Below are 18,602 nucleotides of genomic sequence, written 5' to 3' on the forward strand. Positions count from 1 at the left end.
TTGCTTTCATTTATTGTTATTGCATGTCAACGTCATATATACAGCAATTGCCTTTCCCAACCCAATAAGAACACCTAATAGAAGTGATTTGTATTAAAATAATGAAAATATTGTGTTAAATAAGGTAAAAAAATGTAAAAATATGCCGATATTTAGGACAAAAAAGACAGAAAATCTTCCCGGTACCAATATACCACTTTTTTGAGGATGCTTTTCAGTAACATCTGGTAAGTATTTTATTCTTGTCTGTTGAATAATGTTTGCAAGAAATGTTAATTAAAACAATAATATACCTAAAATAATTGCATTTCGTTCGTAATATACTTAAATTTTCGGTAATTGCGCATGGTGATAACGTTACGGTAATCTGTCCTCGAATTGTTGTGTAACATTAGCAGACATGATCCACTGCTAACTGTTTTAAGCCTAAACACACCTTTATTAAATCACTGAAAACAAAGACTACGTGTCGGATAAAAACAGTATTGCATGTAACAAGAAATTGGTCATTCCCGATCATAAAGTTTTTTAGGTCTAAAAATGTGTTAATGTTACTCAAAATCGATTCTGTCCCATTTTAGCATGACGATAGCACCTTTTCTATTCGTGAATAATTTACACCGACTGAGGGTTAACATCCGGGTAGCGATTACTTTTATATTGGACTGGTTCACAGTTGACATTGAAATGATAAAAATAGTGGTGAATACCGTTGATAAAAACTTAATCCAAGTTTGGCTGATTCTGTCCTTCGATGTAACGTTAACATTATGTCACGCTAGCATTAAGACAAGCGCTTAATAAAGCAAGAAAATCGTTGAAATTTGATGACTTTCCCAGAGTCAATTATTCGAACATAATAATGTCGTCTGTAAACTATCGTTTGTAAGTATTCATTCATTAGGTACGTAGTTTATATTGAATTCATACCGCTTTTGTGTTTGATATCGTTATTTATTGGACAGAATTAAGAATTTTTGTGATTATCAATTGACCGTGTTTATCAATCGTTTATATAGTTTGTTTTATACTGTATCAAGCTCAAACAGTCTGTGGTAGGTCTGTATTTTAATTTGTTGTGAAACATTCTGTCCAACTGCTAATGTGACATACTGCTAATGTTACTCATTCTGTTTTGTGGTAACACTAGCACATACTGCAATTAGCAATTTATAATATATATGTTTAATATCAAAGGTAATGATAATTGCACCATACTAGAGACATTTATATTACCACAACAAAACATTTATGTTTATAGCTTATCTGATCTGATATAAAAAGAAAACCTATGTTTGCAGAAAGCATTTTCTGTCTTGTTGTCCAATTAGGGTTTGTTTCAATAAATTTATTTGAGAAAAACGAAACAATCTTTATTTTTTGTCTGTACAATCTGTTTTATAGATAAATGAACCATTTAGTGCAAGACAAAATACTTCTTTGGATCAAAATATTAAAAAAAAACAAGTTTTTACCGGCAATATTGTAACACTAGCACAAATGGTATGGTGATACAAAATTCTTTTTTTTATAAAAATGCATGAATAAATCATTGCAAATGTTCTAAAATATGATAGATAAGAAATTGCTGTAAAAGATTATGTTGAAATCACAAATCTGCAATAAATTTTAAAAATCAATATTCGCCGGGAACTTTTTGGTCACCAAAACGTGAAATCTGCCATATATATGTACGATGGCTTTATATCATAGGCGACTTATAATTGGTCCATAGCAGTTCGCAAAGATGCTTAAAAAATTTACGCACAAGCGATGTTAAATTTTTCAAAACGGATTTAGGATTTGTAATCAGTTTTTGTATGATTTAAAAAAAAGAGAGGAAAAACAGTTTTTTTACCGTTTAGTCATTGGCGGATTTCGGAATTTTTAAAAAAAAAACAGAATGCTTTGGCAAGCTTTTAGTAAATACCGGCACGCAATGATCGCACAGACCAGATAATTGGTTGAAAAGATCCCATTCAAACACCCTTCAGACCGTTTTCTAGTCATAAGTTACCCGATGCAAGGACTTGGAGATCCAGGAAAGGCAAGATCCGGTGTTCCCGGATCGGAACCCTCCTACTGTAACTGCCACGAATGTGAAAGACTAAGTGCAAAATCCAACGTTTAGGCGAGTCCGCAGCCCAGCCAAGAAAGAAGACGGGGCTTTGCCAGGACCTCCGTTGTTCATATGAAGAGACACTTGCTCCTTCCGCCGAAACACGTGATTACTATCAAAGACGCAGTCCTGAAGGTTCGGCGTGTACTGGTGAGGGTGTTCATGAGTGGCTTTCTTTTTCATCATTTAGCTCTTCTGATGAACAAAGGGTTGGTAGCGTGGCGACAAATATTATTGCAGTGGCCAATGATGAAACGAATATAAAAACAATTGACAGTGGCCAAATTGGACTTAATGACACTGGAGATATCGGTTGCTCAAATCTGACTTTAGATGGCAACAACAAAAGACTAAATGATGTCAGTGAGAAAGGAGACCATGGTATAAACGAAATGTGTACGCACTTTTGGCTGAGTTTGTTATCTTCTGAAAAGGCACAGGCCCCGCCAACGTGTGATGATAATTTAAGGAGTGGACACACTTATATTGATGGTGTGGTCAGAAAGAAAACTAAAATAATTGACTATAAGTCCGGCACAAAATCTATGCCTTCTAAACGCCAGCATATACAACCTCACATGCTGGTTGAATCGGAAAGAATTACTTCGGGTAACTCATCGTTGACGTCAACACGCTTGAAGCATTCAAGACAGCCTGACCAGGAGAACGTTTTTGAAAGTGGATATATCAACATTTCAAGAGTATTTCAAAATAACCTTGACCTTGATGTATCGGATCAAGAAAATGATGAGGGTATATTAGAAACGACAGGCAAACTCAGTCTTTGAGTCTTAATACACAACAAAGCCATGCATTACATTCCGATACATCAAATGTTGAGGAACCACCATCCGGGGATCTGTCCAATCTCGTGGCGGAAGATGCTACGGCAACACAGAAGACGGTGTTTGTAACATATTGTTGGAACTCTAATGAGGACGATGCCGAGTTTCTAGAGGAAGTAAAAAGACTGTGTGGGGTTATAGAAAGCGCCGGTGCTCTAATAAGAATAGACATGGATACCGAAAGTTTTTCACGGCGGAGACGGAATCGTTTGGACTGGCTTGATCACCAACATAGTACGGTAAGATATCTTAACAATAATCGCAAAACGTTCATTACTTTCTGATGACCATTAACAAATAAAATACCAAGATACCCCTTCTATAGTTATGTAGGTGTCAGCCTCATCCATGACGACGATGGTTCGAACCCCGACTGGTGTACATTCTCCGTGTTGCTAAAACTAACAATACCGGTTTCTATTCTGGAAACGGACTCGTGTGAGATTCATTGAATTCTCCATATAAAGTACTCGTCATTTGTTAAAATGATTGGGTGTCTGTCTGTGAGTGCTTGGGACGTATTTTGAGTATTTTGTACGAATCAATACATTGAGAAATGACAAATTTTCATTTTTGATATGCAATGCCAGATTGGTCCAATTTATGTCTATATCATTGTGAATATGTTTTATTTAAACGGATCCTGTGTTCCAAAGAAGGCCGCATTGAAAGTATAAATCAATACACTGATTTTCACGTGTGTGTAAACTTCTTTTGATAAATATTTTGTTATAAGTATGTAGACTCTAGCATAGTTAAATTAGTACTAAACTTAACTATATTTTATACGTGGAGTAGTTGTCGTATATATACGAGCCCATTTATCATGGGTTTTTTTCAGGCGGATTGGATACTTGTCTGCATTTCACCGACTTATTTCGCTGATATCCAGGAAGACAACACCACCGCAAATCCAAGAGAAAGCCAATTGAATGCACGCTATATTTTTGATAAAATTCGACTAGACTACCACGACAACAACTCTATAAACAGGCGTACAATTCCGGTGCTCTTTTTCAACTTTGGGACGACCAGAAACCACGTCCCCCACTGCACGAGTACGACAATACCATTTCAATATCCGGCGCACGAAAATGAAATAGTTCAAGCGATTTTCGATAACGCTATCACCTTCCGTGATGAATAGAGTCAACATACGGACATATAAACTATAAAATAATGCAAGTATATAAATTACGTCTAAAGTTTTAACTTGTATGTACATAGGGTGACAATGTGAGCATCGTAAAATAAATGCCAATTGAATTTATTCAAATTACTTATGGCACAACATCGACCTTTTTCTGTTTGAAGCGATGTGCTTTATAAATAAGTTTAGAGTTATTGTTTGCCGTTTTTGTGTTTTCACAAGTGGAACTTTGATTGTCTTAGTATGGTGTTTTACATATATTCTGTTATGAACTGAAACATTATCACTCACCAGTCATCTATTATACTTGAACTTAAAGATGCACAATACTTACTATGCAAGTTAAGGAGTAAGTAGGTGACCCGATATGGGATATACGGGGCAAAGGAAACCATATCGGTTTCCTGCGCGTATACACCACGTCGACAATCTGTTTACATGTTTTTCATGTATTCATCGGAATTGAAAAATAGACGCCATTTTGGTACGATATATATTTGGTTACACAATACGAAAAAATATGGGGTCACCACGTGACCAGTCCTGGACCAATGGCGTTGTGTGATTTATGTTAGAGGCGTGATGTAGGTTGATGCAAACAAAGCTTGCGAATTTTAATGCATACTTATGTTTTACAAATTGGACTTTAGTACAGATAAAAAAAAATCATTTATTGCTTTACGTGGCCACAATATCCCCAGTGTAATAAAACAAACGCTAATATGTGTGTACACAAATCATACTATTACGAGTATTTGTTTCTTTTGATCATTTAAGTCAAATGAGTTAAATATAACAATGCATGCCTAACTCAAACCCTAACCCTAATAATAATGCATTGATTTTGAAAAAAATGCATCAACCTTCATTCGGCCCCTTTTAGCACTGTTAAGTCAAAATTGATCATATTAAAAACAATTTATACGAAAACTTTGCTCCGAAATTTGTTAAATATTAAAAAAAATTTTTTTGGTCGATCGAAGCATTTTCACCTGTAATTGCATTACAATATTATTTATTTAACCCCTGTTTTGTAAATTAATTGCATATAAGGTGTGTCCAGTCACACATTATGTATTTTAAATAAGAATAAAAAAACTAAACTTCATCCTGAGTGTGTTGTTGTAAATAAGAAGGTTAACACGATGTTTGTAGTATTTATTGTTAAAGAACTCTCGGTGTAGGTAAAATTCAAAAAGAAATAAAGGGGTATCCAATGGTAATCAATTTTCTTTAAATCCGCATTCACTTGATGAATATCGTTTTTATCAGCTAATATTAGTGATAAGGTTCTTTTGAAATACTAGTATACACAACATCACTATAGCATACTCGCGCTAAAACGGATAAAATTAAGGGCTTCGCAGTTTATATCCTGGCCCCAATATCACAAAAATACTTCAGCCAATTCTCAATCTAAAACTCATTTTACTACATGTTATTATAAGTTATTAAAACTCGTATGTGTTTACTCTTTTCAAAAATTATTTCATATATTATGTTGATCATAAACTTTTATCAAGATTCCAAAGGAACATTATTATACAGCTGAGTACAACCTAACGATTTAAAGAAATAACAAATATAATTCTTGATTTAGAAGTAAGTTTTCTTACGAATTTATCTACAAAATGTTTTATCAACACATTCTATGATGAATTATGGGTTTTAAAGAGTGAAAACATGCAAGATTTTGAATCATACAATGTTTTTCATCATCATCATCATCATCATCATCGTCATCATCATTATAATGAGTATTTTTCTTATATTGGGGCCTGCCTTGTTCTAAATGACAAGAAAAACTCAAAATATTTGCCAGTGTCCATGGAACTTGTGCCTGATCTTAAAATATGTAGTTATCTCAGGGTTTGTGCTAATTAGATTGGGTTTCCAAATAAAATATCCCCGAGCGTTTTTCTGATTCTATATATATGTATTCCTTGAAAATTCACTGACATACTTTTAACTTTAAGAAATTGCGCCCAATATACCTGCCCGTTCGTGTGTATGCTTTTCGTGATTTGTAAAAGCATTGATAGTATTCATATATAATTTAAAATTCGGTCACAGACTGACTTATGGCTAATATATAACTGTGTTTTTCGATGAAAAGTATCAGGTGATAACTATCAGGTGTGATCGCATTATTTAAAAGAATATGACGAAGTTATCTTTTTAGTTATAATTTCAATATGCCGACAACGCGAAGGAATTTCCTGTACAAATCAATAGGGGAAAAGATGGTCTTTATAATTAGGTGATCTTTATAAAGATGCACTCTTACTCCTAAATATTAAAGCAGTACCACGCTTAAGGCAGCACACCCCTAATGTTCATCATTTCAAACAAATATCAGCTTGATAATTTCTTTATGAGTATCATTTCCTGGTTTAAAAAACAAAATTTCAAAGAAATTTACCGTCAAATAACAATTTTATTTAAATTTGAATTACTCTACTCCCATTTCAGAATTGTTTATATAAACGACACCACCATAGACAAGAAAAATCCTTTATTTCTTTTATTTTTCAACATTTTGGTAATAATTTGATATCAGTGTAACAAAAATATTTGCTTAATTTGCTTTCAGAAATAATACATTATTGATCACATCATCCACAAATATAATCAAACTGTTCTGAAATAGCCATATGGTATTACAATCTTGACAAACTTTTTTGACATATAGAAATTGGAACCTTGACGCTTAAAAGCAAAATCAACAAGTTCTAGAAATACTAATGGCCTGTCCCTTATTTATAATTAACTTTAACCTTTTTGGAACACTATGCAAAAAAATCAGAATGTTTAACGCCTCGTTTTAAGAAAATAGGGTTTGAAATTACCATCTACCTATTTCATTCGTGACAGCAAATAAGAAAATCTTCAAAAAAGCTTATTTTAATGTGTAAAAATGAAATTACTTACTTTTTAATGAAAATACTGTATAAACTTCTGTAAAAAAATGTAAGCTAATAAAAAGGTAAGAAAAAAAGAAAAAGAAAGTTTCTGGGTCGATTCGAACCGCTTTCATGAAACCCTCAAAAGATGTGTCGACCTTTTCCTTAACAACAAAGGCTAAACACATTAAATTTGAAGAGTTTCAAGTGGAGGTTTTTATTAGGGGTGTGCTACCTTAATACAATTGTTTTAATTTACCAAAAAGGATGAATACATATCGAAAACAATGGTTCTTATGAAGGAAACCGTGTTTAATTAGAAAGAAATGTGCAGAAAACACGATATTTCTACCTTATAAGGCGATAGTAGATCACTGTAGATCATTAAGGACCCACCGGTCATTTAATATTTGTGCGTTTTCACATTTCAGCTATTAAATACACGGTTACAATCTTATAATCACTAATTAATATTTTCCATAAATGCATTATTAAGTAAGTAGTTGAAGGTTTATCACTAAAAATGATGTTTATTTTACATGTGTACGTACTGAATTTAAATACAGGTGTCAATTTTAGCATTGGTGTGTAAGCTTATTCATACTTGTGAATTGTGTTTTATGCGTGGTATCATTATTCGCATTCTAAATATACCTCAAGCGCATTTAGTAGTGATCATGAAACGTGTTAGAGTAAAAATGCCTTTATGATGCAGTCGATACAAACATTTATGAAAAATGAATCGAACGCCAAAACTCTCCAGAATGTCCCGTCCATTCCGAAACAAGTGTGTTAATTTTGGCAGCACTCAGAACAATGTTAAATCCCTTACAACAGGATCAAGCTAATTTTAGTATTTCTGTTGTTTGTTTTTGTTTTTTGTAAAATTCGTTTTAAATTCTCATTTAAATGAGTTTAGAGACATTTAAAGGAAGTAATATTTAGGACAGTAAAAATATGTTCAGAATGTTTAACTTTTAAGTAACTAACTTGGCTAAATGAAATAAAATACTTAAGCCTGAAACAGTCGTACGAATTTCGAAAAATTGAGGACAGGGGCAGTGATTACGAACAATCTCAAGTCTGATTTCAGACCTAAGACTCAATATGGCAAAACTTCATTTTATTGTAATTTTCTGAATTAAATGGAATTAGCTAAAATATATTACTATTTAAATGTTTTACTTTTATTTACATAACTTATTGTAAAAGAAATGGAATAAATATTATTTTTGTTACTTCATAAAAAATGCTTTTCTGAGCCTGAGTCTAGACTTGGACCTACGTACTCAAACACCCGCAAAGCATCAATAAATGTACAGTTTAAATTGGATTTCTCATCAACCGTCCATCTAGTTATATGCCTTAAAGGCTTAGTTTAAGCCTTCTTTAAGTGACCCCCGCCCCCTCCCTCAAAACCGTGGTTTTGTACACAACCTATGTTAATTGATCTTAATCTTATTGCCTAATTGGCTTATCGGATCTCCAATCTGAGTATCCTGCTGTGCAGTTTTCGATATTTTATTATAAAAATGGGCCCTAAATGGTCCTGTGCCAATAAACAAATACACAGGAAATTTGCCCCTACTGTGACACCAGGGCAATTAGCAGGAGATGCACAGCAGGGGATTATCATTCCAAACATTCCTTTAACTAGGCCTTTAAATTGAACTAACCGTTCAAAATCGCCTTTGAAGTGGTACAAATTGAACGTCTCTTCCTTACAAAAAAGGCATTATGATCGTGGTATAAATAACACAGGTGGCCTCAATAGCGGAGCAGTTTTTGACCCAATAGTCCGACGAAGTCGGATTTTGTTGTTTCTTGAACTTAGTCCCAAATGTATGGCTTTAGCTTTGTAATTATTTTGGTTTAAATAGTATTTATTACAAAATAACATTATAAAGATATACACAGTTATAGCATACTCAATATTAAATGGTTGACGGAGGTAATGATACAAATGAAATATGCACAAAACAAATTAATTTGACATAATTGAGAAGGAAGCTATGGTAGCTTAAACTATGCCTCGCTTCTGTATAATGTTTAGTGACCAAAGGCTACATGTTGGTCAAATAAGAGAGGTGGCGAGGTCAATATGGTTCACCTTTGACAAAGAAGGGCTCATACATATTTCAGTTACTATAACAATCTTGCTGGTAATCAAACTCGCCCGACAATAGCTCATGAACAACTTTAAGCCTGCGGTAAAATATTAATATGCTGAGGAACAAGAACACCTGAATGACAACATTAACTCGTGTTCATTGATATGAATCGGGTGTATGCAGCGTCAACGAATTAGGGCTGGTCAGTGCAGATTGGCTTTTTATATACATTTATCCCGGAGCGTTTTTCTGATTTTTTTTTATAATTTTCACTTTTCATTTTCATATTCACCGACATAATTTTAAACCATGCGGGTCGAGTGTGCACTTATGTATCAAGAGTATGATATATAATACCTGAACTTAATATGATGTGTTCTCGACTTTCAAGTATTTAAAAATAAAACGCATGTCATATTAAAGTGACACTCTTATTCAAAATCAATACATACACATGCATAACAAACATCAATTATGACTGGTAAACCTTCAACTTCTTACTAAATAATGCATTTATGGAAAATATTAAATACTGATAACAAGATAGTAACCGTGTATTTAATAGCAGAGAGCGCAAAAATATTAAATGATTGGTGAATGCTAAAATATTTACTGTGGTCTACTATAGTCTCATAAGGTAGAAATACCGTGTTTTATGCTCATTTCTTTCAAACTGAACTCGGTATTCTTCATAAGAACTATAATTGTTTTCGACATTTAGTCATCCTTTTTGGAATATTTAAACAATATTATTAATTTTGGTAAATATTATCTGGGGGTAAGAATGCATCTTTAAACAAATATTTCAACCGACATTACAATGATTCGTGAACTTAAAATTCGGTTACATAATGACTCATGAAAAATATCGAATTCTGCTTTTCTGTGAAAATTATCATGTGGTCGCAAAATCTGCATTATAAATAAAATAGACTGAGATAATAAAACGCCCAAACTGAACGACATAACTTCGATTGTTTAACTTCTGGTCGTCTGATATGCAGTGCGGTGCGGGTATGCTAACATATTTGTCCTTTTGTAAGTTCTCCGGTCTAAAATGGGTTGAACAACAGCCACACGTTTGAACCACATTCGATAAAATATGACCTAAAGTCATACACTTTGCGACCCAAAATAAAGAGTACTTGGAATACACACCGTGATTTGGTGGGAATGAGCTCAGAATTTAGTGACATTTAATCTAATATATATATTTTTTCTTCCGATTTATTAAAGGGGTCACTCCTACCGACTATCTAGCATAAAATAACTATGAATTACTGCACTTTAACAATGTCAGAAAAGTGCCTAAATAGAGATTTATATAACAAAAATATATTTTAGGTTAAATTTCACTAAATTTTATACAGGTCAAATGAAACCAAAGTAGGAGCTCATTCCCATAACATTAATGCTATTTTATCTATTAATTACTGGCATGTCATTATGTTAACTGACATGTTCATGATTATTGCTAACATTTGCTAACATTTCTGTAAATATGTCTAAACGACATGCCGATGTGTCTAATTGACATGCCATATTGCTATCATGTTTAACCAACATGTTGTTATGTCTGACAGTTATGGAAATTGTCATGTCTACTTACATATTATCATGTCTAACGGACCTGTTGTTATGTCTATATTTTTGTCTTACTGACCTAGACGTCTGGACCCTAGAGCGGTTGTTCAAATTTGACCTTCTTATTTTGTAAATAATTATAACAATGTTTGTTCAATATCTCCTATCTCAAATACTACCAGCTACTATACTGGCGGTCTTTTTACATGATAAGTGGACAGTACATCGATTATACATAATTTAACGTCAATTTGATATAATTCCATGCAAGTTATACATAATAATATGCCATAATGCACCAGTCAATTGTAACCACGGCCCCCAGGTCCGGGGTATAGCGGGGACTTTCGCTTGCGGTCCAACCAAGCCCGAGTAAAATTTCCGCTCTGCGGGGACGACCTGATGGTAAAATTCCCGCCTAATGTCCCCGCACCCCATAGGTAAGGCCCATTCCCCGCTATATTTGGTGCGAAGACAAAACTACCGCATTCGCACGGCATTGCGGGGCCACCGGGAAGTATTAACACGATTGTTCGGGGAAAAGTGTAGGCCGCGGTCCACATGGCCTATAGGTAGCTTTGTCCATGTGGTAACAGATCCGTAAGACATGACAACATGTTAGACATGATAACATGTGAGTTAAACATAACCACATATCCGATAAACATGATAACATGCTAATTAGACATAACAACATGTATGTTGCTCACATATTGTATAATTGTTATGTTGATATTTTTTTAATTATTATGTATACTAGTATATTATGTTACACAAACCACTGTAATGTTTACGTGTAATAAATGCTCTGATGTGTTCAGTTCTGTTCTATTCTGTTATATAATTTTATGCTATGTTCGGTTCTGTTGTATTTGATAAGATAGCAGTATTATACAATACTTATAAATTTATCAATCTCCTTATAATGTTCACTGATAGTGTAAAATTGTACATCTAGAATACTTGTCTATTAAATTCAGTTATATTTTCAACAAAAATGGTTTGCAAAATGACTTCCATCACGTGTGCTATGTCTGTGCTCATTGTTGTGTGTGGCGGAACAGTGACGTTTACCGGGCTCGGGGCGTTCGAAGTCGAAAACGCTGCCTTCTCCAATTTGTACCGGAACTCGAATGCGACAAGCGAAAAGGACCGTTATGATCTACTTGTGTCCTCGTTCAGCGCGATCCCATTTACCGCCGACTCGGTGCATCTGGTTCGCGGTGTTGGGCAGTATATGGACAGTGTGGCCGGGATTAAGCCCCAGACACTCACCACCAAGACCACGTGGCCCAATGAGGTGGCCGGCGTCCCAGGTATGTGGATACTGTTATACTTGGCTGTACATCTTCTTATTAATATTTGCATTTGTTATAGATAAAATATAGTGTGATTACATTCGATGAATTTATTAGGAATACTCCGAGGTAGAATGAGATGACATACAAGTTATATAAGCGTCGATAAATTGATGCAACAATATAGTATGATTACATTCGAGCAATTCATTTGGAATCATTACTTACTAAAAATGAAATGACAAAAAAGTTAAGCGACGATAAATTTATTCGAAAATCACCCTTCCCGCAGATTCGAAAACAAAGCAATGATCTGATATGTCTTGAGCCGATTAATGAAAGTGACTTTGTAATAAAACAGAGGAAATATTTGGAAAGCGAATGGTTGTCATACCCGACGGGTTCCTGGTGCCGTTCAAAACCAATGGTGAGATCAGACTAATGGACATAAGCTCAGACATTGCGATTGGGCCTTACGTCATCACTAGTGACGTCACAGGATCGTGGTTCTATCATCGCGTTCAGTGGCACGACATGGACGGTGACGGTGACCAAGATATTGTCACGTGCAGAGCAAGGGTACCAATAATAGGTCAGTACGGTCAACCAAATTACATATACAAATTAAATACCTTATTTAAAATGGATACTAAATTTATCAATTACACGATGTCCATATTTTTGCGAATAAGAACGAAGAACGAAGTAAAACGAGTAGCATTAACAGTATGGTGGCATATAAATGCGGTAAACAGTATATTTAATATATCAAGAACGGATTAATAGTCAGTAGGGAGACAATGGCGTGCGATTATTTCGATGTCAGATATTTTCAGGCAGTCGGGCTAGCGAGCTGCTGTGGCTGGAGAACCCAGACGGCGACTACAGCGTCCAGTGGCTACCGCACGTGCTGGCGCCAGGGCCGGATACCTTCTTCCGGTATACCGTCTTCAACAGCACCGACGGACCCCTGGACTGCGTGGTGGCCGCCGAATACTTCTCTCAGCGGCTGGTAGTCTATTGGACCACAGACCCAAACCATGCTTGGACCAACAGCTCCATGGTAACTTTCATCGAAGTGTTTGCATTGCATGTACTCGGGTTTAAACACATCGTATTTCGTATGCATTGATATATAAATTGCTGATAAAATAAGCTTTTGGAATCCTCCAAGCATATCACACACAAGCACCGGTTTGATATTACGATACTCATATATAAATTTATATTAAGGGGAACTCTCACTATTATAACTTTAATAATACACCAAAAGGTGCAAATGGAGAACCGGAATCGAACTCCATGAGACTCGAGTGGCCTCAGAAAATGATCAGTTGTTATAAAATGATTCATATCTGAATACTATACGTTAACAAAACTAACACTATGCAAAAAGTGGATTCAAGTTTTATTCTACCAAAACCCGCAAATGTCTTTCGTCCCTGTGTAGGTCAAGTCCAGAGTGATTGACGACACAGTGGGGGCGCTGTTCGAGGTCAAGGTCACAGACGTTAACGGAGATGGTGACCTTGACCTTCTGGTGACAAATAACGGAAACAACGGCTCGGTGTTCGTCTACCAGATACCAGCAGACTTCAGGTAACACATAGGGGCGCGGTGTTCGTCTACCAGATACCAGCAGACTTCAGGTAACACATAGGGGCGCGGTGTTCGTCTACCAGATACCAGCAGACTTCAGGTAACACATAACGGCTCGGTGTTCGTCTACCAGATACCATCAGACTTCAGGTAACACATAGCGGCTCGGTGTTAGTCTACCAGATACCAGCAGACTTCAGGTAACACATAACGGCTCGGTGTTCGTCTACCAGATACCAGCAGACTTCAGGTAACACATAGGGGCTCGGTGTTAGTCTACCAGATACCAGCAGACTTCAGGTAACACATAGAGGCACGGTCTACCAGATACCAGCAGACTTCAGGTAACACATAGAGGCACGGTCTACCAGATACCAGCAGACTTCAGGTAACACATAACGGATCGGTGTTCGTCTACCAGATACCATCAGACTTCAGGTAACACATAACGACTCGGTGTTAGTCTACCAGATACCAGCAGACTTCAGGTAACACATAACGGCTCGGTGTTCGTCTACCAGATACCAGCAGACTTCAGGTAACACATAGGGGCTCGGTGTTAGTCTACCAGATACCAGCAGACTTCAGGTAACACATAGGGGCACGGTGTTCGTCTACCAGATACCAGCAGACTTCAGGTAACACATAGAGGCACGGTCTACCAGATACCAGCAGACTTCAGGTAACACATAACGGCTCGGTGGTCGTCTACCAGATACCAGCAGACTTCAGGTAACACATAGGGGCTCGGTGTTCGTCTACCAGATACCAGTAGACTTCAGGTAACACACATAGGCTCGATGCTCTAGTACCAGATACCAGCAGACTTCAGGTAACACATAGAGGCACGGTCTACCAGATACCAGCAGACTTCAGGTAACACATAGGGGCGCGGTGATCGTCTACCAGATACCAGCAGACTTCAGGTAACACATAGGGGCGCGGTGATCGTCTACCAGATACCAGCAGACTTCAGGTAACACATAGGGGCGCGGTGATCGTCTACCAGATACCAGCAGACTTCAGGTAACACATAGAGGCTCGGTTTTAGTCTACCAGATACCAGCAGACTTCAGGTAACACATAGAGGCTCGGTGTTAGTCTACCAGATACCAGCAGACTTCAGGTAACACATAGGGGCTCGGTGTTAGTCTACCAGATACCAGCAGACTTCAGGTAACACATAGGGGCGCGATGATCGTCTACCAGATACCAGCAGACTTCAGGTAACACATAGGGGCGCGATGATCGTCTACCAGATACCAGCAGACTTCAGGCAACATATAGGGGCTCGGTGTTCGTCTACCAGATACCAGCAGACTTCAGATAACACATAACGGCTCGGTGTTAGTCTACCAGATACCAGCAGACTTCAGGTAACACATAGGGGCTCGGTGTTAGTCTACCAGATACAAGCAGACTTCAGGTAACACATAGGGGCTCGGCGTTCGTCTACAAGATACCAGCAGACTTCAGGTAACACATAGGGGCTCGGCGTTCGTTTACCAGATACCAGCAGACTTCAGGTAACACACAGAGGCTCGATGATCGTCTACCAGATACCAGGAGACTTCAGGTAATAGACATGAAATACTTAGATTTAAATTATTGAAAGAACATAAACAAATCCTCGTTGTGTTATATTTGACCTCAAAGGCCATGTTCAAGTATCATTTTACTGACTGTGGTGTGTTTACTGACTGTGGTGTGTTAAGTAGGCCATTTCCCACATACCATACAATGTCGATATATATTGCCAAGTTGTGTGTGTTTTTATTTGTACCTCCTTAGTGCATGCGTATTTAAATAAATGTCTTCGAGTGTATATATTTGAGATTTCGCTTTCGTTTCAAATTACTTAATAATTGTCGTTTAAGAAGGCTATAATAAGGATTTGAGGTTGTAAACTATTGAATTCATTCGGCCCATTGTAAGCAAATTGGATTAAACACTTCCACATATAGTGATAACGATAAACCGATATACTAGTATTGCATTATCAATCAGAGATGGTGATATTTTGATATCGTTATATGATTGTTTTAAACAATCCAGACTTATACTGCCACCTATGCATACACCAGCACACCACGCACTTTAATTATTTCGCTTAATCTATTTTCTGCCCCACCCCCTTCTGCAGAACGGGTGAGTTCCGGCGGCACACGCTGGCCTCAGGTTATGGACCTGTGCACCTGGGACAGGGTAAGGGAGCACCCGGATCCTCGTTTACCGTCAGCGTACCCAACCAACGGTCAGACGACAATGATTTTAATTGTTATAACTGATGGTTCGTTATATAAGTGTAACTTGTCCTTTCCAACCATTCCATAAAACCCACCTGACACAATTAACGCTCAAACACAAATGCACATGTACATACATTTTATTCATACCTGTCTAATATTTAAGTAAATTTCTTCCGCGTCACGTGATCCCGCTTATACACATGAAGCTGAATGAAGTAAATTGTCAATACGGTGATGGAGCTTACTATTTGATTTAGTATCATTGTCATTTATGCCATTTTGGTTATAGAAAACCCCTTATTCTGGTATCCGGTGATGATAACGGCCATGTATTCGTTCTCTCTCCGCATTCACAAGACGCAGACGACTGGTCATACACGCAGACGACATTCTTCCACAACGGCGGGACGGTGGGTCAACTGTCGTTTGGTGACGTCGACGGTGACGGGAATACGGAGATATTCGTTCCGTCGTACAGCACTTCAAGCGTTCTTGTTTACAGAATGACTTTTGATGATGAGCTTAGCTATAATACTGACGTTGATAATATGACTTTTCAAAACAAAACACACTAAAAGAAACCTGATCGACTTTGTTTTTGCTATGTGCATTTGAATGTTTGCTTCATGTTTTTATTTCGTTATCTGTAAGTTTAATGGTCCGAATTTCCTCCAAGTAATTTCCGTTATAGCCCTTTGTTCTTTCTGGACGTGACAAATAGCTTTTTTGTGAGAAAAATAATGCAAGCTGTACTATAATCCCACCTACCATTTTCTGTTATAGCACGGTAAAATATAATTTCATTATGTGTTTAATGTTTCCTTAATTAACAACTGCAGTGTATTTGTGCAAAAAAGTGTTCAAATTTTGCTGTAACTTGTATGTTAATCATGCAACTTGATGTTCTTTCATTGTGTATTTTGTTTGTAAAACTGATGCCCATATGGGCCTAGTTTTTTAATAAATCTGAAACTGAACCAAACAGCGCACCATAAAGCAAAAAACACACAAAAAAGTTAAAAGCAGTAATCAAAAAGGGCGTCAAAGGAGATAACTTGGATGAAACTCTTCCTGGAATGCCGGGCTATGGAAGCAACAAGTAGCAGCAAACATTAAGCTGATATCATTCAGCAAGAAGCAGAAAGCAAATAGAAACGATCGAAAAGGCCCTAAATGAGTGTACGGTTTAAACCTTTGCTTTTATGAGAGTGAATGAGTTTATTGGTTTATGACAATACAACTAGAGTTAAAACTATGATCGAGTATTGTTTAAAGATGCACTCTTACTCCCAAATAAGATTTACCACAATTAATGATATTGCTTTAAATATTGTCGAGAACAATGGTTCTTTTGAAGGATACTGAGTTTAATTTTAAAGAATTGAGCATAAAAAACGGTATTTCTACCTTATTAAACTAGACCACTGTAAATCTTTTAGCATTCACCAATCAGTTAATATTTTTGCACTTAAATACACGGTTACAATCGTGTTATCAGTAATTAATATTTTCCATGAACGCATCATTTAGTAAGTAGTAAAAGGTTTATCAGTCAACATTTATGTTTATTTTACATGTGTTTATATTGATTTCTGTATAAGAGTGTCACTTTAATAATGTTTTAGTGGTTAAGGTGATCCAAGCTCAACATCGAAAGTTGTTTTCAAAATTGTACACTTGGCCAAATAATTGCTATAGCTTAAAAACAACAAGAAATTTTGTCAAAAGGGACAGTATAGCTCATACGAGGACAACATTGATATGTGTTTGTAAAACTGCAGACATGGTCTTAGTTCCATTGCCGTAGCTTCCAAAATAAGAAAGTAGGTCAAAAAGTCACAGTATAGGTCATCCGAGGGAAAACATTTTAAATATATTTGTATTCAAAACTGTACACATGGTCCAAACAAATTGCATTGCGCTGTAGCTCCAATAATAAGACAATGTGTGAAAAAGGTCATAGTCAATGTCATCCAAGCACAACATTGAAATGTCTTTTCAAAATCAAATGACGAAAATAATAATTTAAGTGACGAAAATTCTATGCAAAATCTCGTTTCCTGCACGTTGGGAAATCTAAGCAATGATTTGATATCTTCGGCCGATAAAGGAACGCGACGTTCTTATGAACCCGGGGTACATATTTGGAAAGCGAATGTTTGTCATACCCGACGGTATGTGCATTTTTTTTTATACCAAACTAGTTTCAGTTTCGGTTTCATGTGTTTCGTCGGTTTGGAAACCTTTTCGAAGGTGTTGCTTAAAGAAACAAATGCATGATTTTGTGTACATCTTCATCAAGATGATGAAACTTCTGCATGTAGCCATTACTTTTGATTTCTTCATCCGCAGATGGTCGTTTTGCCTGTTTTAACTAAATGATGTTTCAGCACACGTGTTGGTTCACTGTCCGTCGTGTTGCTCTTCAAAGTGAACTTGTTTTCGGATGGCACGAACCGACGAAGCCACATCAGGAGGGGGGTTTCGATAGTTTTAAAAAACAGTTGCGGTTTATGTAAAAACAAACGATAAAACTGGTTTTCATTTTATTTGAAACTGTTACAACAAATGCACAGTTTGTGAAACCGATGTAAACCAAAACTATGTACTTACCAACAAAAACGCCGTAACTCGTTTCTTCGTGAATAAGAAACAACGGTCGCTCCGCTGCACTCCGATTCCGTAGGTCACTTAGTCAAGAAGAAATTACTTAATAAACTCTAACCTATACAGAGGAAATATTA

General features: G+C 36.5%; 1 protein-coding gene across 1 annotated transcript; it reads left to right on the forward strand.

Annotated features, from left to right (window-relative positions):
- On the forward strand, nt 1–17,259 carry LOC128232167 (uncharacterized). The gene is made up of 7 exons (XM_052945571.1): nt 1–227; nt 11,693–12,028; nt 12,372–12,602; nt 12,847–13,073; nt 13,461–13,609; nt 15,753–15,863; nt 16,148–17,259. The coding sequence occupies exons 2-7, from the start codon at nt 11,710–11,712 to the stop codon at nt 16,431–16,433; spliced, it is 1,323 nt and encodes a 440-aa protein (XP_052801531.1). The 5' UTR covers nt 1–227; nt 11,693–11,709; the 3' UTR covers nt 16,434–17,259.
- The last annotated feature ends 1,343 nt before the right edge of the window (nt 17,260–18,602 follow it).

The sequence above is a fragment of the Mya arenaria genome, chromosome 4 (genome assembly GCF_026914265.1).
Source record: "Mya arenaria isolate MELC-2E11 chromosome 4, ASM2691426v1".
NCBI lineage: Eukaryota > Metazoa > Mollusca > Bivalvia > Myida > Myidae > Mya > Mya arenaria.